The 23974-nt window shown below is 55.7% G+C and overlaps 2 protein-coding genes across 5 annotated transcripts; one reads left to right on the top strand and one right to left on the bottom strand.

Annotated features, from left to right (window-relative positions):
- Positions 1-4313: 4313 nt before the first annotated feature.
- Positions 4314-13953, top strand: HSD17B7 (hydroxysteroid 17-beta dehydrogenase 7). Of its 4 annotated transcripts, XR_013991820.1 has the most exons (10): positions 4320-4441; positions 4600-4803; positions 6761-6853; positions 6995-7109; positions 8458-8652; positions 9807-9911; positions 10551-10607; positions 10707-10805; positions 12960-13119; positions 13416-13953. XR_013991820.1 is itself a non-coding variant. In XM_081027036.1 (9 exons), the coding sequence occupies exons 1-9, from the start codon at positions 4407-4409 to the stop codon at positions 13059-13061; spliced, it is 1005 nt and encodes a 334-aa protein (XP_080883162.1). In that variant the 5' UTR covers positions 4314-4406; the 3' UTR covers positions 13062-13953. The 4 variants fall into 4 exon arrangements, 3 of the variants coding, with proteins under 3 accessions (XP_080883162.1, XP_080883163.1, XP_080883164.1); XM_081027036.1 differs by having other exon boundaries at positions 4314-4441; positions 12960-13953; XM_081027037.1 differs by lacking the exons at positions 9807-9911; positions 10551-10607; positions 10707-10805; positions 12960-13119; positions 13416-13953 and adding an exon at positions 8158-8208 and having other exon boundaries at positions 4333-4441; positions 8458-8593.
- On the bottom strand, positions 11406-19276 carry CCDC190 (coiled-coil domain containing 190). Its single transcript, XM_081027039.1, has 4 exons — positions 19217-19276; positions 18190-18524; positions 15873-15996; positions 11406-15628 (listed from the first exon to the last, which is right to left on the bottom strand). The coding sequence occupies exons 2-4, from the start codon at positions 18374-18376 to the stop codon at positions 15004-15006; spliced, it is 936 nt and encodes a 311-aa protein (XP_080883165.1). The 5' UTR covers positions 18377-18524; positions 19217-19276; the 3' UTR covers positions 11406-15003.
- Between the last annotated feature and the right edge of the window lie 4698 nt (positions 19277-23974).

Below are 23974 nucleotides of genomic sequence, written 5' to 3'. Positions count from 1 at the left end.
TTTGGGACCTTGATCCCAGTTCGGCTTCCGGTCAAGGGTGTCCCCTTGGACAAGTCACCGTGCCTTCCGGACGTCGCTGTGCTCATCGGTAACGTGAGAAGGACATGGCCGTCGATGGCCCGGAAGTCTCCTGCAGTTCCGGTGCGTTCTGTGCTCGCTGGGTAACGGGTCTACAGCTGACGTGGACTCAGGGACTTGTCTCCGGCTCTGAGAATTGTGGCTGGTGAAGAGGTTGGCAGGAAGTCACCACGACGGTGACGGTGACCAGCCATGTGTGCAGTGCTTCCAACCCCTCGCCCCATTGGATGTGTGCAGGGCCAGACGTGAGCTCTTACACCTGGGACCTGCCACACTCTGCTTTCAAGGTCAGTGTTAACTTCAGGTGTCAGTCAGCGCTCTCCAGAGAACAGAGCAATTAGGTAGACGTTAGGTCTGGCTTATCACAAGGAGTTGGCGCACATCATCAGTGACGGCTGAGCAGCAGACACGGGGGGCTGCTGCTGCTGTGGCGTGAGAGCCGGGGGTCAGCAGGGATGTCGGCGCCCCTGTGTGACAGAATGAACCCCCTTCCATCTGGACTGGATGCTGCCCACCCACAATGCGCAGACCCCTCTGCCTCCCTCAGCCTACCAGTCCAAACACTCATCTCGTCTGCAGACACCTCCAGACACTCCAGGAATGATGTTTAATCTGGGCATCACGTGTCCCAGTCAAGTGGACACAAGAAGTTAACCATCACATCTCACTAGAATTAAAGGGGCCCCGCCTTTAATTCTCCTGTATCCACATGCCTCTGGCAGGGCCACGTCCAGACCACGCCATCACTGCTTATGTGGCAGGAGAAAATACTCTGATTTCGCTTTGATTGCTCTAACACCTCTCCTCTCACTTCTGACAGTTCTGCCTCAGTACACTGCACACCTCGATCCCACAGACAATAATCCTCTTTAACATGAACTGAGTGTTTCTGGAGTTTCCTGGCCTCGAGTCAGAGAGGTAATCTGTTTCAGGTGGCCAGCAAAAATGTACTGTCACGCACAGTTACTGTTTTCTGGGAGGAGGGAGGCTCCATCGTCTGGCTCGGAGACGTTGTGTTACACACGCGGGTTGACCTCCAGCCTGGTCATGCTTACAGCGTCTACGGCACAAACCTACGAGACCCAGCAGGGGGCATGGCCTAAAGTGTAGAACTTTAAAGTGGCTCGAATCCAAATGAGAAGAATGAAGCTAGAAACTATTTAGAAAAGGAGGTAGGAAAGGGATGAGAAACTAGGGGCCTTTTTCCCTTTGTGGTAAGCTGTGCTTTCCATGATGGATGTGAAGTACTTCGTGTTCAGATTGTGGTTTGGGATAGTCAGGTTTAAGTTCCGATGCCTGCTGGCTAAGGTGCTGAGAGCCAGGCCTGAAACTTGACGTGCCTTCCAGACGTGTGCTCAGAGAAGGTCTGAGTGGAAAGAGGCCCGAAGGGAAGGTGCTTTGGGTGCTGTGGAGAGATCACTTGTGAGGGCGCCGTGACGGCACTGCATGGGAGTGGAGTCACAGATGAGTGAGGAATGGCCGTGGGGCGCACGGGAAGGCCCGGGGCGTCGGGGAGGCAAGACAGAAAGGGGTGCTGTGCAGAGTCCATTCTGAAGGCTGACCTGAGACAGGGCAGGAAAAAGTAAGTGTCTTGAAGGTAAAAGATGAATCTGTGTGGAGAAAAAAGAAATCCTGGATGATGGAAATTAAAAAGTATTTGTTCAAATGAGAAGCCTGGGGCGGGGTTGGAAAGAGGGGAGCTTTGCAGAGTTTCAGAAAGGGGGAGCTCATCGTGAATGTCAAGTGCACGAGCACCCACAGGGAGGGAAGAAGTCTGAGCGCCTGTGTCCTGGACCACTGGGCTTTGAGGAGGAATCGAGTCTGCCCGCACTGGGCTTGGAAATGAAGCCCTGGATACAGGGACCCACGGTGGTTCTCGAAGCGCATGTCCCGCTCTCTCGCTTCTGTTAATGAAATCAGTGCTGTGCCCAGGAAGGCCACAGGGCATGAGAAGCTGTGGGCTTGGGCAGACTGACCACACCTTGTCTGATGCCCACTCAGGGGTATGAGCCTGCTGGGACCGGCCAGGCTTCCCGCAGGAAGCTGGGAGTGGGGCTCGGCCACATGCTCTGAGTGAAGGAGAAAGAGAAGGGGAGGGGAGACTGAGGAAGGAGTTCCAAGGAAATTGTCTAAAACAGAATGGCACCTGTCTTGCCCCAAACTCTACAAAAAAGAAGAAAATTACAGTTAAGGCTCAGGTCCCTCCCAAAACGTGGCTGTTAAGTCTTTGATCCGAGGTTGAATCCACAGGCCTCTTCCTCGCCTTCTCAGGAGGACCACTGACCTCTGGCCTGCACCTGGCAGCCCTGGATGTTTCTGGAAGTTGCGGATCCGGTCCGCACTGGGAAATTCGTCTGCATTGAAACTTAACATTTTATAGAAACAGATGAATGTCTTTTCCACTTAGTAAATGTCTTGGAGTGCTGAACTGACATGGGAAGAGGCCGGGAGGGTAGCGAGGACTGGATGTGTGGCATTTTGAGTTTTCTGCCACAGCGCTTCCTGGCAGACACATAGCGGGGAATCGTTGAGTTGGGCATCCTTTTGTAAACTTGTTATTTTGAAATACTTTGAGATTCACAAGAAGGTAGCCTTCCCCTAACACCAGGCCTACAGGGAGGATTTGCAGAGACCAGAGAGAAAGCACAGCGGGATAAGGTAACCGCTTTGGGTGAAAGCTTTTTTCTAAAAAGAGGCTTGGAACTAACGCCCCTGGGGAGGACTCCTGCAGACACACTGAGTTTGTAATCTGGCTGCTGTGCATGGAACCCGCTCCTGTCCCGCTGACTTTGTGTGAACAACATGGAGCGTGGCTCCTGGGCTCTGCTCTGCAGGCTTCCGCCAGGATGTGTCTTGTCAGGGGGTAAAGAGCAAACTGATTTCATTCCTGCTTAAAACTATCAGTCATTCCAAAATAGAATACGTAAAATTTCTCTGTATTAGGAAAAGAAACGAGATACCAATTGTATATTTTCTTCTCTTTATTTATTCTCTGTAAGTCTGTCAGATGATAAATTGTAAATAACAACGATTAAAGAAATATGCTACTGATGGGTCCTCCTTTCTGGGCAAATGCACCAGCTCTGGGCTTTGTCACCCTTACTCCTTGCACCCTGCATCCTTTTGGGGGAAGTGAGGGAGCATGGGGTGGAGCTGAGGGTGTGGGACGCCCGTTGGGGGTGCTGGGGGTGGGGTGGGTGTCCAGCAGGGCTGTTCACACAGGCCTCTCACGGTAGCTGCCTGCTTACTGGAAATGCGTTTGGACTCCGGCATGTCCAAACAGACCAGACTGGTCCTTTAAGTTGTCACATTAGTCCAGTTCTGGGGACTCCGGTCCAGAATTAATTGGGGACCCTTGATGGTTGCTGTCACAAAGCTGACTTTGATACACAGAAATCTCTCCTAAGTCCAACCACGGTCTCTCCAGCCTGCCGCGTGCACAGAGGGCACGAAAGCTGCGAAGGACCAGAACAGACCCAGACTTCCAGAGAGACCGGAGGGTGGAGCCACCCAGCACACGTGCTTCTGAAGCACACGTGGCCCCTGAAGACCGTGTTCACACTTTTCATTTTAATTTTCCGAGTAACGGGAACGTATTTTTTCGGCGATGGCCACGACAGAGAAGGGCACGGACCCAGTCGGTTCTGTGAGGTTCCGAGGTCCTTTGATTCCACGCCACCCAGAGTCCCAGTGAGGAAGCTGGAAACCCGTGCAGGATTCTGCAGAACATTCTTCATACAATCACGGTGCCAAAGGTGGCCGTGCAGAGAAGGGGGTCCGGGAGCAGCAGAGGGCTGGAACGGCCCGGTGCTGGATCCACTCGTGTCAAGAGAGGACCCCTAGCGGGAGGACCGTCCCCACGCGACAGCTCCTCGGCCCGACCTTTCCCGTGCTGCAAACGCCCCGAGGCCTTCGCGGACCGACCGTCAATCTGAGCGGCCGGAGCACAGAGCCCGCGCGTGCCGACGACCCCGGCCCCGAGCGCGGCCGGGAGCTCGCGCCGCTCGGCGGCCGGAGTCCCCGCGAGGCACCTGCGCCGCGGAGGCGGGCGGCGGAGCCGGGATTGGCTCGGGGCTCGGGCCCCGCGGCTCCGCCCCTCGGCCTATCTCACCCCACCCGGAAGCGCTGCGTTCCGGGCCCCGATTGGAGGGCCGGGAGGGGGCGTGGCCGCGCCGAGTCCTGGGCCCTGATTGGAGTGCGTGTCGGGGCCGTGCGAAAGCCCCCGGCTCTGATTGGATGGCAGAGCGGGGAGGCGGGGCCGGCGGTGATCTGGTCTTGGTCTCGGAGAGCCGCGCGGGTCCTTCGCCGCCGAGTGTCCGTGCGCCGCGATGGGGAAGGTGGTGCTGGTCACCGGGGCGAGCAGGTGAGGCCCCCGGGCGGTCGCGGCGGCGGGTCAGGGCCCGAGGGCCCGGCCGGGAGCGTGCCTGGGCGCCCCCGCACCGGTGTCCGCCCGGGCTCTGGGCCGGGGAGCACGTCCTGTGGGCCCGGCCGGTAACGCAGGTCCGTGTCTCACTCCGCCAGTGGCGTCGGCCGAGCGCTGTGCCAGCGGCTGCTGCAGGAGGACGACGCGCTCCACCTGTGCTTGGCGTGCAGGCACCCGGGCCGAGCGGAGGCCGCCCGCGCCGCGCTGCTGGCCGCCTGCCCCTCCGCCCAGGTCACCGCGGTGCAGGTGGACGTGGGCGACCTGCGCTCCGTGCTGCGGGCCGCGCGGGAGCTCCGGCGCAGGTGGGCCCCCCACGCGGCCTTTCCCCGCGGCTGCGCCCGCGGCCGCCGAGCGACGCGGAAAGGCCGGGAGCCAGGTGCTCAGGCTCAGGGAGCCTCTTTCCTCTGTCGTCACCTGGGTGGCTTCGCGACACTGACGCGCGAGTGCGCCACCTGGTGTGCGGCAGGCCGATGCCGCGCGTTCCTGCAACGCCTCCGGCACCCAGTGCCTTTTGCATCAGGCAGTAGGTGGGGCGGGTGCTGACATTCAAAACCGAGCGACTCTGAGCCGGGTGCCATCACCTCCGGAGCCCAGGTCTCCTCGCTGTGTCTTCAGGGAACACGAGTAGTTATGACAAATCTGTTTCTAGTAGTTCGTAATATTTAGTGACTTAGCAGGCTGTGGGGTAGAAGGAAGCACCAGGAAACCAGCGCGACGTCCCGGCCGCGGTCAGTGTCACTGCAGCGCGCAGGTATTTATTTTACCCTCCGAGCAGCCCGCTTCCAGATGGGTGGTGGTATCCAGATTCTGGAAACGATGGTTGTAGTGACACTCACAGATTCAGGGTACGGGACAGTGTCCCGGCACATCTCTTGCTCGTGTCAAATGTGCGCTGCACGTGATGGCCCGCATGGGCATGTTGGGTGACAGACCCCAAGTGCGTCAGAGCCCAGGAGAGCGAGAGAGCAGGGTCCCCTTGGCTGACGCTGCACTGGTGCCAACACCCCGACTCCCCTGTGTAGTACTCTGGGCGGTGAGTTCTGGGCAGATGGCGACGAAGAAGCACGATGGTGGTTCTGGCTCATACAGGACAGAGCCGTGACGCCAGTCATTTAGTCCTCGACAGGTAAGGGCACCATTCTGAAGCCACACCTTCATTTGCTGTCCTGGTGCAGTGTCCACTCTGTGCTGAGCGTTTCCTCTCCATTCCCAGCAAAATTTTTTTTTTAAATTAAAGTTTATTGGGGTGACAGTTGTTAGTGAGGTCACATGGATTTCAGGTGTACAATTCTGCATTACATCATCTATAAATCCCATTGTGTAGTCACCACCCAGGGTCAGTTCTCCTTCCATCACCATATATTTGATCCCCAGCAAAATTTGTTAATACTCTCAGATGGAATTTGCAAATTACATTGTGGGACAGTTGACAATAGATGGTGCCACATTTTGACCTGATGGTATCACTATTTCAAGCATTTTAACAAGTCAGTTTAGTAATTAGAGTCACCGGGCTCCCCGTTACTTAGAAGATGAAGAAACGTTTGTGGGTGATCTGTATCGTAACTCCTGTGGGTCAAGGTCCCAGCTTTACTCACTGTGGCCCCGTCCTGTCCTGGGCTGCACGGAGGACAGGGGACAGTGCGCTGCACAGAATTCCAGGAGAGACTGAATAGCCACAATGTCCGCTCAGGCTCTACTTGTCTTGAATCTAGTTCAAAAGAAATACACTGAGATTCAGGCTTATGTGGCTTAAATAATGAACAAGCTTTCTCAGTCAGCATTTCACAGTTCCCTGCACGGCGAGTGTGCTGGCGGGAGCCTACTGACAGCACATTACGCTTCCAGCATCTGTGGTCCTCTGGCATTCCTGGGACCTTCGTCATTTCAGGCTGCGGAGCACCTGGCAGGAAAGGTGTCCTCACGGTTCTCTGCGTTAGTAGGTGTCTTGGCGTTCAGGTTCCAGCGTGGGTGGGTCAGATTAGGTAAGTGTTTATATCAGTATTATACAGATTTTACTTGTCAACTGTGGAAGATGTGAGTCTTAAAGACAAATAAACAAAAAGAAATGCAGAAACGTCCTTAGACCAGAAGAAGGGGGCACTGATAGACGGAGGGCTGCCACGGCCCAGCTGGGGGTCGAGGCTGGAAGGAGGAGGCCTGGCTTCAGCCCAGTGCAGCTCCGTCCTGTGTGCAGCCACCATCAACATCGAATCCTCACAGACTGACATGACTCGTGTCTTGGTGTCTTTCTTGCAGGTTTCAGAGGCTAGACTGTGTGTATCTAAACGCTGGGATCATGCCTAACCCACACCTAAATCTCAGAGCACTTTTCTCTGGCATCTTCTCAAGGTAATTTCCATTTTCCAGATAATCTGGTTGGCAGGAAGGTGATTACTGTGCTGCCCAGTTTTGCCCAGCTGGGTCTGTCTCTTCAGTATCTTCAGTTGAAGAGGCTTTTACAAGTCATGCAATTGTCTTCTGCTGTTTCAGAAAAGTGATTCATATGTTCTCCACAGCTGAGGGGCTGCTGACTCAGGAGGACAGGGTCACGGCTGACGGGCTCCAGGAGGTGTTTGCGACCAATGTGTTTGGCCACTTTATCCTGGTAAAGTGTCACCGAGCCAGCACTTGGCACTGGGGTCCTAGAGACTTGCGCGGGCCCTCCATCCTGCTGCTCGGGGACGCGCATTAGTGTGTGGCTGCCCTTTCAATCGGACGCTCCCTCTCTCCTCTGAAAACATTGCTGACATACGTGTACATATGGAGAGTATTTGACACGACTCTGGAGAGCTGAGAGACAGTGACGAGACACACACGTGCCTTTGGAAATGGTACACGGAGCTGAGGGCAGGTGCCCCTGCCCAGCGCTGGGCTGGGCTTGGCCTCCGAGAGGAGGGCGTAACAGTAACTCCTGGCCCACCCTCTACCGTGATGCCTGATTTCTTGAGCCTCTGTCCTTGTGTGCTACAATTCCAGGTGCGCACATGACGTGAAGCAGCAGGCGTAGGGCTTGTGCAGCTTGTGCCGTGTTCCCGCTCCAGGTCTGTCTCGTCTCCTAGGACGACATAAATGTCCAGGTCGGGTCAGCCGGCTGCTGTCATTGGAGGAACTGCTCCTGACCTGGGCTCTGACACTTCTGTCCTCTCGGTCACATTTCTTCTTCCCCTGGAGACTGTTTTCCCTCAAAATTAGTCCTTGTGAGGACTAGCTTATGTTTGCTGTAAGTTAAGACATCCACAAACATTAGGAGATTATGAAACCATTAAATGAGATAAATTTTGCACCAGTGTGGGACAGCCTCTGGTGTTTTAACGAGAAACGGCAGGGTGCGGGGTTTTTTGTTTTTATTTAATCTTTACGGATTCACACACGTCTATAATGTCCCAGACAAATGGGGACATTGGCTGTCTTTGATGACCGGGCGCTGGGGTGCCGGCATGAACGGTACAGGCACATTCCATTCTGTCTCCTTCGGGACTATTTTTTTAATGATATCACTTGTTCCATCAAAAGATAATTAAAATATAAAGTCAGGATGGGATTGAATTCTTATCCAGCCTTTTGAAAAATAACTTTACAGAGATCATTATCTAATATTTCCTGTATCTTTTTATAGATATTATTTGATATTTTCCTTTATCTTTTTATCCTAGCCTCTTTCTTTGTCCTGTTTCGAATTATTAAGCTAATTGGTAATGATAAAGGTAATTAATGTATTACTATTAATATGCGTAGCCTGTTGACTTTAATAAATTTTTGTTTTAGAATAGAATAGTTTGAGGTGGACCCAATCCATCACCACGTGGGTTTCTGGGCCCCTCCCCTTGCATGTCTGTGACGCCCGCTCTCACGATGACAGACACATTTAGGGTCATTTCAGACTTGTTATCCTGCGCCCTCCTCCCCGCTCTGTAGACTTTGATACAACTTTTGTTCCTTTGTTTCTCCTTCAGATTCAGGAGTTGGAACCTCTGCTTGCTCACAGTGACAGCCCGTCTCGGCTCATCTGGACGTCGTCTCGCAATGCGAGGAGGTCCAACTTCAGCCTGGAGGACTTCCAGCACAGCAGGGGCCAGGAGCCCTACAGCTCTTCCAAATATGCCCTTGACCTTCTGAGTGTGGCTTTGAACCAGCACTTCAGCCAGCGGGTGAGGCCCGTGAGGGCGAGGTGACACGTGGGGCATCGCCGTCTGACCCCTCATTTCCCTGTCACGTGGCTTTCCGGGGACCATCGTGGCTCAGAAGATGCACTGCTGTCCACGGGCAGGGCCATGAAGACGTGGTTAGACGGTGACATTGACAGTGGGTGTTTGCGAAGCGTTCAGGGCAGAGGTGGCGGCCCCTGACCTCTCAGGTACGGGCTCTATGCCCCGGCCTGCTCTTCCAGAGCTGTAGTCTCAGACCAGTAGCTGCTGTGAAGTGTCTCAGGTGCTGTGCTCTTTACCTGTGGGTGTCATTTAACCTCTTCCCTGTGTCACAGTGACACAGGGCTGAGTGTTCCCACCTTCATACGAGAGGCCAAGGCGTCTCCCCAGAGGCCACACGGCTGGTAAATGGTGGAGCCCAGGGTGGCGCCCGGCGCTGTGTGACCCTGGAGCCTGGGCTTCTGCACTAACCCACCTGCCCCCAGGTGCCCCCATGTTTAGGGCCCTGGGCGAGGCTTGGGGTCGAGATGGAGGGACAAATGACGTCCCTTGCAGCTTGTGTGACTGGACCCCTGCTGGGGCTCCTCCACCTGTTAGCGACCCTTCCTCTTGTTGTGGGGGCTCTGTCTTCAGGACAGGTCTTTGTAAAGGGACGAGTCCCAGGCTGAGGCCCTGGTTGGAGACCTTTGGTGGGAGAAGGTCTTAGGGAGACCACATGCAGCCCCTCCGTCCTCTGTGACGCCAGGAGCTCCACCTTCACCTGGAGGTCAGGGCAGGGGTGTGCGTTTTCTGCTCCTGTGAGGACACACGCACAGGAGGTTTGCGGTCTGCACCCACTAGAGCAGAAGCTTGGGGGCCGAGACTGCAGTGTGTTTCCCTGTGGTACGTGCTTGCTGTGGCCGGTGACGTGGACCCCCAGGGGAGCAGCCCACGTGTCTTCTCCGGCCCCAGCCTGGCCCCTCTGTGTCCTGTAAGCTCCTCGCATGACACTGCGTGTCACGGATGTGTCATCCCGAGCGTCTCACAGTGAGCTCTGAGTCCCCGATTCTTGGCTGACATGGTGGCCCCGCGTCCTGCCCTGTCTGCTGTTTTGCTTGTCGCGTCGCTGAGGGTGACCATAGCACTGCCCCGAGTCACACCCTGACCTCTGCTCCCAGGGCCTGTACTCCAGTGTGGCGTGCCCAGGGACCATGCTGACCAACCTGACCTACGGGATTCTGCCGCCCTTTCTCTGGACCCTGATGATGCCAGTCATATGGCTGGTAAGTGCTGAACGTATCTGACGTCACTGACGTCACTGCTCCACTGGGACCGAAAAGATGTGTTTGAGGTTGGGAAGCGATCTGAGAAGCTGAGCCCAGGGGTGGCCGGGTTCCGTGCCCCTGGAGGTTTTGAAGTCACTTAGAGCGTGGCCTCTGCTTCCTGCTGCCGCTGCCCCACTTCCCATGTGGGCATTTCCGTGACTGCACGTGGGACACCTGTGCTAAGCGGTGCTAACCAGACTGAGCTTCAGTGCGGCCTGTGCATTAGAAGTTCCCAGGGACGCGGCCTGCGCGTTTGCTTCTCTGTTCTGTGTTTTCAGTGTCTGGCAGGGCGGTGTCCTCCAGCACACACAGAAAATCACCCCAGGAGCCGCCCTTCGCTTGCAGAGCTCAGGAAACTGTCCCCGCAGGGCAGGCATCGGAGGGAGGCGAGCGGGAATAGGCCTTCGTGTTAAAAGGCTTCGCTGGGAGCGGTGGACATCCAGGGCTGTGCCTGGTTTAGACTCCTTCAGGCTTTTGATGCTTAAAAAATGTTCACTAATAAGAAATGCAGGTTATCTTTTTAAGTTTGTGAATGAGTGAGGCTTTTGTAGCTCTATTCCAAGCTCCCCAAAATGACCACTGTCTTCTTTTCCTCAGCTCCGCTTTTTCGCAAATGCCTTCACTTTGACGCCGTACAATGGGGCCGAAGCGCTGGTACGTGCTCGTTGGGGTCACTTCTGCGGCCGCTTCGCGGATGTGCACACGAGTTGCCCGGCAGAATGAGACCCACATGGACACCCCCTTCCTTTCCAGGTGTGGCTCTTCCACCAAAAGCCCGAGTCTCTGAACCCTCTGAGCAAGTACCTGAGCGCCACCACGGGCTTTGGAAGCAATTATGTAACAACCCAGAAGGTAAAGGTGTTTGCAGCATTACATGGAGAGCTTTACACAGGCCGCTGGACGGCCGCCCGGAGAACCTTCCCTGGGATTCGCTGTTCGCTGACATCACACGGGGCTGCTTCCATTTCCCTCTGCTCTCTCTTGCCTCTGGGCCTTTGCATGTCTTGTCTCCACCCAAACTGCTTTCACCCTCCTTCTTTCCACTGATTGGTTTCTGCTATTTATCCTTAAAATCTCAGCTTGTGCCCCAGCCCCCGGGACCGTCACACGGGTCCGGTGCCTCCAGCACAGGCTGTCCCGACAGCCCCTTCCTGCGCTGTGCAGCGCGCCTCCAGCACGGGCTCCCCTGTGTGCATGTACGCCCTGCGACGAGGCTGAGCCCCCGTCCTAACAGCTGGCAGGCACTCAGTGAGCACACCGCGAGTTGCACGGAATAGAAAATGTCTGTCGGCATGGCGTTGACTTCCCCTCAGGTGTTCAGTTCTGCTTTTGACGATTATTAGCTTTCGCACATTGATGCTAGGAAGAGGCAACAGATGGAGGATGGAGGGAATCAGTGCTGTGTTTTGGACCCTGTCTCATCTTCTAAAAAAAAAAATCACACACAGAGTTACCTATTAGGAAATGAGAAAGTATATTTTGAACCTACAAAAACTGTTTTTGTTGTGTTTTTGTCATGAGTGAGGTTTTTTCCTCCCTCCCCCCCATTTTTCACTGCCCCGCTTATGGGGCGTGGGGGGCATTGGCATTAAGAAAACTAGAAGGAGGCAAGTCCGTCGTGAGCTCAGTCACAGGGTTGGCGGTGTCCATGTCTGATGTGAGTAGTCTGAGCTCCGGGAGCCATCCCGTCTCTGAAAAGGAACCTGTGAAGCCCCAGCCTTTCCCAAAATCAGCTCTGGGGGGCCCTGGCTCCTGGACAAGAGTTGTGAAAAAACACGCATTGGGCGAGTAAGCCTGAGAAATGCTTCCTGTCGTTTCCTTGCAGGGACCTGCTCGCCCAGTGACGGCTGTGAGAGGTGACGCGGGTGTGTGACATGTTTAAAACAGGGTTTTCCAAATGTCATTGACGTGTGACTTTCCTTTCTCAGATGTTACACGACACTTACTGACACCCCCAGAGTGCTCCTTGGGAGCTCGGTTGCAAAGGGATAAGTTGGAGGCCCTCAGAGCTGGTTTGAGCCGCCTTCTTGTTAACCCACAGGGCAGGCAGTTCACGAGGGGAGAACACGGTGCTTCTGTCAGCCTCTGGAAAGGCCTAGAAGAACATTTAACCTCAATTAGCGCGGGGAGGTTGCCTTCTCTGTTGGAAGGTGGGGTTGAGCTGGAGAGATCCCTAAACCCCTTCCAGTGTGGAGAAGCTAACGTGGTTGAATGAATGGATGAAAACGCTATTTCCAGAATGTTACAAATGTTGTTTTTTAAAATTGCAGGCGCTGTGAAGAAAGGCTTAGTTTCTGAGGTTCAGGCTCTGTATTGACTCGGATCAGTTGCTGCTTTATTTTACACTGGCTGAAAGATTGCTTTTACACCGTGGGTGTCGGTAGGAATCAGATTTTTCTTCATGAAACAGAAGAAGGTAAAACACCAGTGGTTAAGCAGGATGGAAGCTGAGATTTTTGCGTGTGGACGAGCACGTGGGGAAGATGGCCTTGAGCTGGCATGACCGCTCCCCAGACGGCAGGTGCCGAGGACGCCTGGGGGCACCGCACAGCCGTCCACTCTCATATCATTGGCCAGAGCTCGGGCACACGCTGCCCACTGGCTGGGCAGGGGCTGGAGTGTCGTCCTTGGGGGCAGAGAGCTGCCAGCACCAGGGCTCTTTGACTGAAGAAGGTGGATGGTAGGAGGTGGTTGGAGTTAAAAAGCAAACGTCTTGATTGTTTCATTGGGCCTTTGGCCCACGTTCGTTGCTGTGGTCTGTGACTGGGACACAGGAGTCCGGGGACAGTGGGCTGGACCCTCCAGTCCTGCTGTTTAGAGAGAGTCAGTGGTTTGCTGCTTGTCGGGACTGGATGGAGAGTTGGTGCCCTCGGGATCTCGGGGTTCAGATGCCGCGGCCCCTTGTCCTTCCCAGTTCTCTTACGAACGTTGGAGGCCTTCCTGTTACACAAATGGTGTTCATGGCAGTTTTTCTTCCCGTCATCCTGATCTTTGATTCTTTTCCAGATGGACATAGATGGAGACACTGCTGAAAAATTTTACCAAAAGTTGCTGGAACTGGAGAAGCACGTTAAAGGCACGATTCAGGACACAGACACGCAGAGCTGACGGGGACATGGCGCGCCCCTGTGTGTCCTGGAGTGTGGGGTGCTGTCATCTGTGTGTGGTGAGCTGTGACAGGCCCTCGCCTGCCTTTAGCGTCACCTCTGGGACTCCGTGTGCTCGTGAGAGAGGTTCATAGAGTAAAACATCCGTTAGAGCCTCCAGAACGGGGTCACAGCCCGAGTCCTAAGCGCCTGAACCCCCCGACAGCACCTGCTCACCACGTCCTGCCCCCGGGAGCCCGAGCCACACCCATGGGACAAGCACGCACCTCATGGGCTGTGCCCACTTGGGTGCAGGCTCAGCCGTCGCCCTTTCCGCTTCTGACCTTATTTCTTCCCCACGTGCTGCTTCTAACAGTCCCGCGGTTCTCGGTTCCGACCGTCTGAATACAGACGCCGTGTGGCCAGTCACAGGACGTGAGGTGTGTGTGCTGCTTCAGCTGCTTGTCACCTAAGAGCGTCTTTAAGCCAAACCACGGAGCTGCGTTCGTGTCGGGCCTGGTTTCTCTCACCGGGACAACTCTGTGCTTTACTGACATCTTTGTGATCATGTTTGAATGGATGTGAACTTGCCACCAAACAGTGATCTGTTCACAGTGTCCCGGTAAAATCCTCCAGCTGCACCGTTGCTGGGGCAGCTGCTGGCTTCCCGGGGGTGGGATTGGCCGGGCCTGGTTCCGATGTGTGTAGACAAATCACTAAAATGCAGGATGGTTTTACGCTAAGTAAGCAACAGGAATGCAGTGATGGGAGGGACATTTCAAATGAGTTAGTGAAAGTGAAAAGTATATAAATGTGATTTCCATACACTTCGAAGTGTGAACTTTGGTTACAGTGTCTCTCATTGTGTTGCTAACGGCGTTTGTAATAAAGTTACACGTTGTGCCCAGAACCCGAGGTCGCTGTCCAGCAGCTTGTGACTGACCAGTCCCTCGCGTGTGACGTGGCCACCTGTCTGCCCGCTCCCTCCGTCCGTGGCCGTGGCGTGGATGTTGAATGCAGGAACACACGCCAAGGAATGACGCGTGTTGTTGAGAAGGAAGGCAGAGTTCTGTAAGACACCCGGGGGTCGGAATGTCACTGCTCGAAGCCACAGTGTGATGCAGGGAGTGACTGCATGGCTCTGGCAATGCACGAATGTCACCGGGAACAGAGTGTGAAATGCTGCAGCTCGGGGGCTGCCAGATGCGTGGAGCCGAGCAGATGCAAGCAGGGATGTGCGGGGCGTTTATTTCTCAAGGTCACAGACTAAGGTGTACGTGGAGCAGGTTAATCCAGTGGGACAGGCCTGGGCTGCGGCCACGGTGATGGCCCTGGGGCTCCCAGAGCAAGACCCGCTTGGTCTTCACAACTCACTGCGTCAGATGGGAGCTGGCAGAGCAGGAGGGCGGGCTGGGCCTCACCGGTGTCAAACTCAGTGGCTCTGAGTCCCCTTTGTCGCCCGGGCCTGCCCCGCCGTGGCTGTGGTCCTTGGAAGGAGAGCTTAGAGAGCAGTTCTTGGAAGTGTTTGTTGTTAGGGTGCAAAAGGTTTGATGTGAGCAGGCTGGACGCGGGAATGAGAAGACGGAAGTGCAGCGGCCTGGAAGTGGCGACGGCAGCCCAGGCCATGGCAGGACGGTGGGTTCATTCCTGCAGCGCGTTTTCCCCGAGTGCCTGCTGTGACCACCGGATGTGAACTGAAATGGGAGCTGTGCGTGTGGCCAGCAGGTGACTCACCGTGGAAACGGGGAGCAGGAACGTGAGGTTTCTCCTTCCGGGAAAAGTCAGCTGTCAGTGTCGGCTCACATCCTGATGACATTAGCAACACGAGGGCATCACTGCCATGGGCAGCATTGCTCATTGCTCATTCAGCGAAGGGTAACGGTCTGTCAAAAGGAAAAATGGTTTAAAAGGAAATGTACGTGTGTGTGGCCGACTGCTCACGGCAGCCACCTGAGCAGTGAATGTCACTGAGGCCATACCAGGTGCGGAGACAGGAGGTGGCTTGGGCGGCCGCCCTGCTCCCCTCCCTCCCTGCTCTGGGGCACAGACCCCCTGTGCCCGAATATCTCCCCAATGCTGAGCAGCCTCTCAGACTTGGGGGGCACCCTGTGCCGCAGGTAGTGGGCGTGCCTGGCCTTTGCAAACAGCTCCAGGTAGGTGGCCGCTGAGGATGCACCCTTGAGGGTTCCTGCTCGTCCCGGGGGACTTGGGGACATTTGTTCCCCTGCGCTGTGGTCTGGCTGCAGGCTGGCATCTCCTGGTCTGACCTCGTCACTGTGTGCCACTCCACTGTCACCCGCTCGGCTGGCCCCAGGGCCTGGGTCTGTGGTGCCAGCTGGGGTGTGTTGACCCTGGCAGAGCAGAGCTGCCCCCGCTGGCGTGACCCCCTTCGCTGGCGTGACCCCTTTCGCTGGCCTTGTAGACTCTTTCTCTCGGGCTGGTAGCTTGTCTTCTCTGAAACGGGAAGTTCTGTGATTTTGAGATGGCGACTGTTCTTTGCTTATTGTGGGGTCCCTGGGGCCAGTGTGACAGGAAGGCCTCTGGGACTTGGTTTTGTGTGTTTCTTGGACCATATTGGTGGCTGGTGCTCTAGGAAAGGAGGTAATGAGAAGAAAGATCTCTGAAAACCCATGAAGAAGCTTATATTTTGAATTTTCAAGTTGTTAGAGCACGGCCCCTTCCTGTGGTATCGGCTGGGGTGACGATGGTTGACGGGGGTGAAGGGTGAGACCGATGTGGGAAGCGTCTGAGCTTAAGGAGGGGCCGTGTTTGCTCAGGGAGGGGCCGGGTGCAGAGACCTGGGAAGAGGCCTGAGTTAGGCCCCGAGTCTTACCTGACTGGACCAGCCCGCCGAGCTCCGTGCGTCCACTGTCCCCGTGGTGGGGACACAGGGATGCCTTCTGGTCTCTTCTGAATTCCATTCCCGAAATAAGAGGAGCGCTTTTTCCTGACGATTTCTGCTTTGAGTTAATTAAAAAGTGTTATGGGTTGAATTGCGTCTCCCTGAAATGTCGCATGTGGAAGTCTGAACCCCAGGACCTCAGCATGTGACCCTTGTTTGGAGAGAGAGCGTTTACAGACGGAATCATGTCCAGATGGGCCATTAGGTGGGCACTCATCCAGCATGACTGGTGTCCTGTGACAAAGGGAAATGAGGACACACACTCACAGGGAAGACGATGAGAGAGCACAGGAGAAGACGGCTTCTGCAGCCGAGGACAGAGGCTGGGACACATCCTCCCTCAGCCCCAGGGCCAGCCCTGCCAACACCTTGGTCTTGGACTCCTGTCCTCCAGACTGACCGAAAGTCCTGTCGCTTAAGCCCCACTTTGTGGCACTTTGTTATGGCCGCCCTGAAAGTCTCCTACTGTGAGAGAAGAAGGAAATGGGCGGAGAAGCAGGGTGGGACTCCTCCTGATGACACTGCCCTGTGGGCTGCCCTGGCGTGATGGAAGCAGACAGAAACACTGCGGCAGGTCCCCAGGGGTTTTCCAGAACATGCTGGCAAGGACTAGAAGACACACCCAGACCGACGTTTGAGCTGGCCGGCCCGGGAGGCCGTGCGAGTGTTTATCTGGCAAACACAGTGTTTTCAAAACAAGATAAATGTCTGGTGTGCACGGTACCCAGAGACGCTGCCATTGCATTCACCTCAGTCGTGGGGCCTCGGCCCACCCGAGACCCGAGCACTGGCCGTCGTCCAGTGTCCTCCACTCTGCAGCTTGTTGTGGCTGCTGCACAGGACCCACTGGTTCCCAGGCCACCAGGTGGTCACTCGGGGCAACCTTCTGGCATGAGAGCTGCTCTAAGGCACTGAGTTCCCTACGGCCATGGCCGCTCATAGGCACCGGTGGGTGACATGACTGGACCGGCCCAGAATTCACTCAGACTCCTAAAACCCTTCCATCTGATTGCGTCTTTGGTAGGTAGGCAAGAGGAGAGGGTCGTGTGTGTGTGTGTGTGTGTGTGTCTCTCTCTTCCCTGTGGGAGACCTATACCTGTCCCCTGCACACTGAGACTTGGAATGTCACCTCCCAGCCAGGTCAGGACCCAGCATTTAGATCTGCGGTTCCAGCAGGCTCAGAAAGGGATATGGCTTGTGTCTGACACTTGACCTTTCTCCAGTGGCCCGTCAGGGAAGGCATGGCACCTGCCTGTATCCAGTTACCCGATTTAACATGTTTCCACGTCCACTTTGTGCCGGGACATTTTCTGCATATCTCAGGATGTTCACTTCAGCTGGCCAGCGCACTGCCTTAGGCCTTCAAACCCCGGCCGGAAGTCTGGCCAGAGCGCTGGGGTCTCCCCTCGGGCCTGCCTTAACCATGGCAGCCAGTGACCCTTCGATCAAAGAGCATGTGAACTCTTCCCCCACACCCCCCAAACCCTGGAGAGCGGAATCTAAGCTCTTGCAAAAACTACGAGCTACTGGCACTTGGGGACACGGCCACCCTGCTGACTGACGCTACTCGCCCCTCCGGCCTGTAGACCCTGCAGGACGAGCTCTGTGTGGCCACGTCAGGCTGGGCTGCGTCTGGGCTGCCCCTGCTGCCAGGTGGCCTCATGCCTTGTGCTTGTGACTGCCCACTCGTCCCTGCCCACACCACGTCCGCCGATGTGCTAATACCCGCCTCGCCTCCCTTGGTGGTCTGACCCGAGGCCTTTGGGACAAGAAACCTGCAAAGCACTGAGACTCCACACATACGGTTTTCTTCCTTTCCCCCTAAATTTACTGTCAAAGCGTCAAGGCTCCCAGAGGGACTGACTTTCCCCCCCACACAAATGTTTTCTGCCTGTTGCATACCACCTGCTGCGGAGGTCAGGTCCGTGCAGCGAGGGCACCACCGTGGGCCCCACCTTGGCACAACCCCCGGAAGTCGGAATGCTGGATGACCAGACAAAAGGTGAAACCAAATGAACCCAGATGCAGCGAAAGGAAAACAGGATGAAAAAGTAAGAAGGTAGAGAGCGGAGGGTTCAGGCGAGAGAAGCTGATGGAAAGACTGAAGAGACTGAGAAGAGTTCTCTCACGAGTGTCCGGGCATGGTCGCTGCGGGAGCCGTGTGACGGGACAGGGGACCAGGGTGGGAGCAGGCGCTGCCTTGGCCCCGGGGGGAGTGTGGAGGGTCCCTGCTCTGCCCTGGGCTCACCTTCCCGCAGCCGCTGCAGCTGTGTCTGGAGCCGCCTCTGCTCACGGGCCAGCAGCGCCAGGTGGCGCAGGCGGGTCTCCTCCAGCCTCTGCAGACACTGGCTGAGCCTGGCCTCAGCCTGCTTGGCCGCCTTCTGCTCCGCGTCCCAGCGCTTGTACAGCTGGGCCCTGACGCTGCGGCTGCCCATCCTCGTGGCCCGAGAGTCACACAGGCTTCTCCCAGGCACCCCGACGGCCGGGGCCTGAGCCCTGTGTTGGTCTGACGTCAGTGTTGAATCGTGTGTGTGTTGAATCCATGGCTGCCTGGCACCTGACTCACACGATGGGAAGTTTGCCCTAAAGAAAACGGGCCCTGAGTGACACAGGATTGGGGGTGAAGCTGGTCCCTGAGCCGCAGGCTGTTTGCCGTGAAATAGTGACAGGTGACAGGCTCCCTGGATGGCCCCCCACCCCAGAGGTGTAACGTTCAAGTGAAAAGTATACCAAGAGCTCTGAGAGAAGAAAACGGGAAGCCTTTACACATATGAGGCATTTCCACCTCATCAGAGAAGTCCCGTCTGGTCCCCCTGAAAGCTGCTCGGAGGTCTGGAGAGGGTTTGAGGACCCCGGGCCCCTCAGTTCAGCTGTGACTTGCGGGTCCGTGTGGCTTATCACCCGGGCAGGTGCCAGCCCTCTGCTGACGGCGGCCGGTCACGGCTCCTGCTTTCAGGTTTGTGACTCTGGAGCCAAATCTGAGCAGTGCGCAGTGGGACCTACTGGTCACAAAATAGCACAGGCAGCCCAGCTGGGCAGCCCTGAACCCGGAGCTGGACTGGCCCCCCGCCCTGAGGACCACGCCCATGCCAGCGGCCCCCCTCGGCCCTCGCCACACTCAGCGAGGAGCACGAAAGGACTTGGGTGACAGAATGAGGCACAGGCCTGGTGTTGGGAGGGAGGCTCCGGCCAGGACACAGAACAGACGCGGTCACAGCTCGTTTGGAGTCGGGGCTGGAGGCGAAGCTTGTGTGAGGGCCGGAGGTGGCTCTTACCTACACGTCCAGCTTCTCACCGCGACAGTGCTGCTGCTTTCCTGCGTGTCTGTCTGAGCCTGCACTAACGAGCTTGTTTCTGTTCAGTAAACTTTGAGTGTGGGGCTGGGGCTGTGGGAGGGGAGGGGCCGTAGAGAACAGAGTGCACTTGAAAGCCTCTTGTTGTCCGACACCTCCCTGGTCTGGAATGCTGGCTCCCCGGGCACTGGTCCCAGTGAGGGCGTCCCCTCCAGCCCGCGTCCCACTTCCCCAGAGACCCCCCTCCTGGGCTGTGTCCTTGGGAGCTAAGCACAGAGGGGACGCCTGTGCTTTGTGCCCCCACCTTTGCCATTTTCCCTCCCTTGTCTGTGCTTCTTGGAAACCAGGTCAGGCCCCAAAAGCAAGCCCCCTGTTTTGTTCTCGGCCCTGCACACGTTGTGCAGCAGAGGAGTTAATCGGTGTATAATCGGTGTATTTTGCGTTGCTGCACGCCGTCCGGCCTCTCCCAGGCTTGCACGTGGTTCGTGTGCTTCGGTGCCTATTAAGATTTGTCAGGTTGTAGCCACAGAATGAGGCAAAGTGAAGTGTAATCAGCTTTTGTGATCGTATCTGGGACAGCTGTCGCAGGCGGCCAGTCAGGTACTGGTTACAGAACAAGGATTAAGTGGGGGTTTTCCTGTCGCCTTGGGCTTCCTCTGAAAACAAGAGGCACTGTGTCCCCCTGGGGTTTACGACCTGCAGAACTCACAGTTACCTCAGCCGTCCCCTAGCACCATAAACAAGCGTTATAAAAGGGCAGGGGGGCGCCATTCTCTCCCTGGGAGGTGACTCCTTTCCCTCCCTTCCACAAGGTAATTCTCTCTCCTCCAGAACTTAAGGAGTGGGGTGGGGTCCACTTCCAGGAACGTCTGAGACAACGGGGCACCTCGTCCCTAGTGGGGGACATGGGATGACAGGACCACACAGCAGCCCCCACTGCCACCCTCTGTTGCTACCAGAGCTGGTGACAGTGAGGGGGTTCTCAGAAGAGCTTGTTTGTCTCACGTCCTCTTGAGAGCGAGCTGAAAGGGGTGAGGGGGCGTTTGCAGAAATGACCCCAGTGTGAAGGGTGGGCCTGGGCGGGAAGGGGCCACACCCATCCGTCTCCCCTGGGCCCCTGAGAGTCTGAGGGGGGTTTCCCGGCTCCTGTGAAGGGGCACGGGTCTCACGGGGAACCAGCAAGCATGCCATTGCCCTTGGAGCAGTCTAGTCACGGAGGGTCCTACTCACCCAGGCGGCCTGAACCACGGACAGGGCCGCAGGGCATCTGATGGGACGAGAGCTTCCTCATGGGAATGACAGGCGTCCGAGCAGAGGACAGCAGCCACGTGGGGCAGCGCAGGGCAACACCAGGACGGCCTCAGTGCCAGCAGTGCAGCCGTCACCAGGAAGGACCAGCCTCTACCCGTCCCTTGTCCCCAAGCTCAGAGGGGCTGAGTGCTGAGAAGACGAGGGAGGGGAGGACGCCCCAAGGGCCGAGCACCGCCGTCCCCTCTGCGTCCCTTGGACTCCAGTGAGGAAGTGTGTAAATGTACACGAGCTCAGGACGTCGAAGGAGGGGACTGTCTTATAACCAGAGTGGCCAGAAATGTGTCAGAAAGATGTATCAGCTACAAAATGCTCCAGCAGAGATAAGATGAATACTGCCGTGCACACCCGTCTGCGTATGTGAGGACAGGTGGCACGGAATGTTAATTATTGAAGCTGGCATGTGGGCACAGAAGGGGTTATTAGATACATTTTCCATAATAAGTAGTTAGACTTTTTTTTTCTGAGGCAGCCAGAATGAGGGGGAACTTATTATATTCACAGGAGTGAAAATTACACTTCCAGCCGACTTTTAGACAGAAATAATGGAAACCAGAGAACAGTGGATTATCTTCTCCAATATCCTGAAAGAAAATAGGTGTCAACCTAAAATTTGACACGTGGTGAAATGAGGACACCGTCAGACAAATAATCAGAAAATAGAGTTTGTTCTGCAGGATGTACTTAGGGCAGAAAGAAATGTTCCCAGACATAGAAGTGAGATGCAAGAAGGAACAGAGGGTAAGAATTGAAATAAAAAAGCAATGAATCTGAAAAGGCAGAGAGAAGGATGGGGAAAACGGAAAGTGCAGAATGGAATGAAAATCTAAGCCCAATTACATCTGTAATTACCGTGTTTCTCTGCAATTAAGACCGGGTCTTATATTAATTTTTGCTCCAAAAGACGCATCAGGTAGGGCTTATGTTCAGGGGATGTCATCCTGGAAAAATCATGTTTGGGCTTATTTTCCGGTTAGCTTATTTTTCGGGAAACACGGTATGTGTTATAAACGACTGAATGGACTTACTAAGTGTCAAGAATTGTCAGGATGGACATTAAACAAAGGAATGCTACCCAACACCAAAATGATGATCAGCATAAATGCAAATGGAAACGATGAAATCGGGGACATTGCTCAGTTAAATGATGGTTAAATCTTTGGAGATGATCCACACATTTTGATATTGCCCCCAAAACACGGACTTGAAATAAACAAGGAGAAGATTAAAATAACTATAACAAACAACTGACACCCACAATCACAGGATCCTTCACGAGGATCAGCGATTAAGAGATTCCCCGAAGAACCAGTCAGGACATGGGATATTTGGACAACTCGATGGCAAGTAGACAGTCACCTTGCTTGGAAGGAAGGTTCCGGAAGCTGCGGCAAGGTGCTTCTGCTGACAATGCACTGACTTGGACTTATCCAGGGCCCACAGTCAGCCCCATGGGACAGCTGGGGGCTGTGTGCCCGTCGGCCGCGGGGGCTCCATTACTTTGGGAGAAGGACAAGGCCTAGTAGGGGAGACATGGCAGGCTGTGCCCAAGACGCCGCGGCACAGAGACAGGGTGGGGACATTGGCGGGAGCGCAGTCTCACCATGTGGCCGTGCCCACAGAGGGGGCTCATGGGGCCGGTCGGGATCTGCTAGCAGGAATGTTCTCAGGTTCTGGCCATGAGGAGGCACCAGCCACGCGGGCACACGCTCGGAGAGTCGCAGTGCCGCTCTGTGTCGGACCAGTGTGAGCACCGCCCAGAGTGCAGCTCACACAGATGTCAACATCGGGCCATGCGTCGTCTTGGAGGGTACGCAGTGCTCCTGTCCCCTGTGCCTCCTGGGTGGCTCCGGAGACAGCCTGGGCCCTCCAGGCACGGACTGGCGCTCTGCTCTCCAGGGCCCGTTGCCTGGAGAACGAGGTCTGAGCCGAGGGCGGGGCAGGCAGCTTCCCCAGAGGGACAGAGGCAGGCGTTTCCTCTGCTGCCTTAGTACGTGTGACACACAGCATTTCACGGCGCACATCCTTGTTACCATTTCTTCCAGCAGCAGCCGTCATCACAGGCGGCTTTCAGGAGCCTTGGTACTTACTCTTCAGCTGTTCGACTGCTTCTGCCAGTCACGTGCAAACTGCTCGGGGAAGGGAGGTCTGAATTCATCCTGATACCTTCAGCATGTCACCTCACCTGCTCATGGTAACTGCCTAATAAATGTTTGCTGAATGAAGCACTGGTTGGAAAAAAGCAAGTTCAACATTCGCTCCAGAGAACACAGCAACTCAAACTTCCAATTTTCCTGTTAAATGAGTAACCAACAGCACTTAGTGCTTCTCTGATCAGACCGAGAGCGTGCGAGTGTTTTTAACTCGGTGCCAATGCTCTGCGCCTGTCGTGGGTGGGCCCATGGCCTGCAGTTGGGCTTGTGTGCCGTGGGTGACTCAGTGCCCTCTGCTCCCAGCCGGCCCATTCCTGATTCTGAGATCAGTTCCTTGTCCTTTGTCTTCCTGTTTTATGTGGGAATAAACATTTAGTGAGCTGTCAGGTCTCTGGAAACCAGCTGAGGTGCCCAGGACGAGCTTCTCCAGGAGACGGATGGATGGGAAGGCAGCTCAGCCTTCAGGGCACAGCGATCAGTGACTCCGGAAAGGTGCGCTCAGCCACCGAGCCCACACGCTCCTGACCTCCCAGGGGGCTACTGCGCTGTGGCACAGGATGTGGCCTCCAGAGGGACCCTGTCCTCCGTCCGCCCACCTGTGAAACTGGACGCCCGCCTGTCCCCTGCCCTGGGAGCTGCGTCAATGTGCCGGGCGGCATGACCCAGACCACAGGCCGGTGCTTTAAACACCTCGGCGCATTTGCTCAGAGGTCGGGATGCAGACGTCAGAGGCCGGGGCTGTGCGGGGACCTTGTGGCGTCCCCCACACTCCTTGGCTTGTGGCAGTGTCACTCGGGCCTCTGCGGCTGTTTCTGTGTCCCTCCCGTCTCACAAGGACAGCATTGTGCGGCTCAGGGCCCAGTCTGAGTGAGTCTAACCTCATCTGAAGCCGATCCCATCTGCAAAGACCTTGCTGCTAGACGAGGTCACATTCGTGGCTGCCAGGGGTCAGGCCTCCCCCATGACAAGGCTTGTGAAGACCTTGGAGCCCTTCCTTTTGGGTCAGTGCTGCCTGCCCAAGGTTTATCTCCATTTTGTACAAGTAGATGATTTGTGTACTTTTTAATGAAAAATTGCTGTTATCATAATGTCAACTGTATGCAGTCCTGGGAGCGACTGTTTAACGCAAAACCCACCTGCTAACCTATGGTCCAACCCCAGGAAGGAGGAGTCCAACCCCCAAAACGTGCCGTGTTTGCCATTTGATTTGCTTGTTTCTGTTGCCAATGCTCTGATTTTTCCAGCTCCTGGGACTCGTCACCGCCGCTGATTCCTCGTT

Source organism: Rhinolophus hipposideros (assembly GCF_964194185.1).
Source record: "Rhinolophus hipposideros genome assembly, chromosome: 19".
Lineage (NCBI taxonomy): Eukaryota > Metazoa > Chordata > Mammalia > Chiroptera > Rhinolophidae > Rhinolophus > Rhinolophus hipposideros.
Note: the sequence above shows the minus strand (reverse complement) of the source record. Positions and strands in the feature narration are given on the sequence as shown.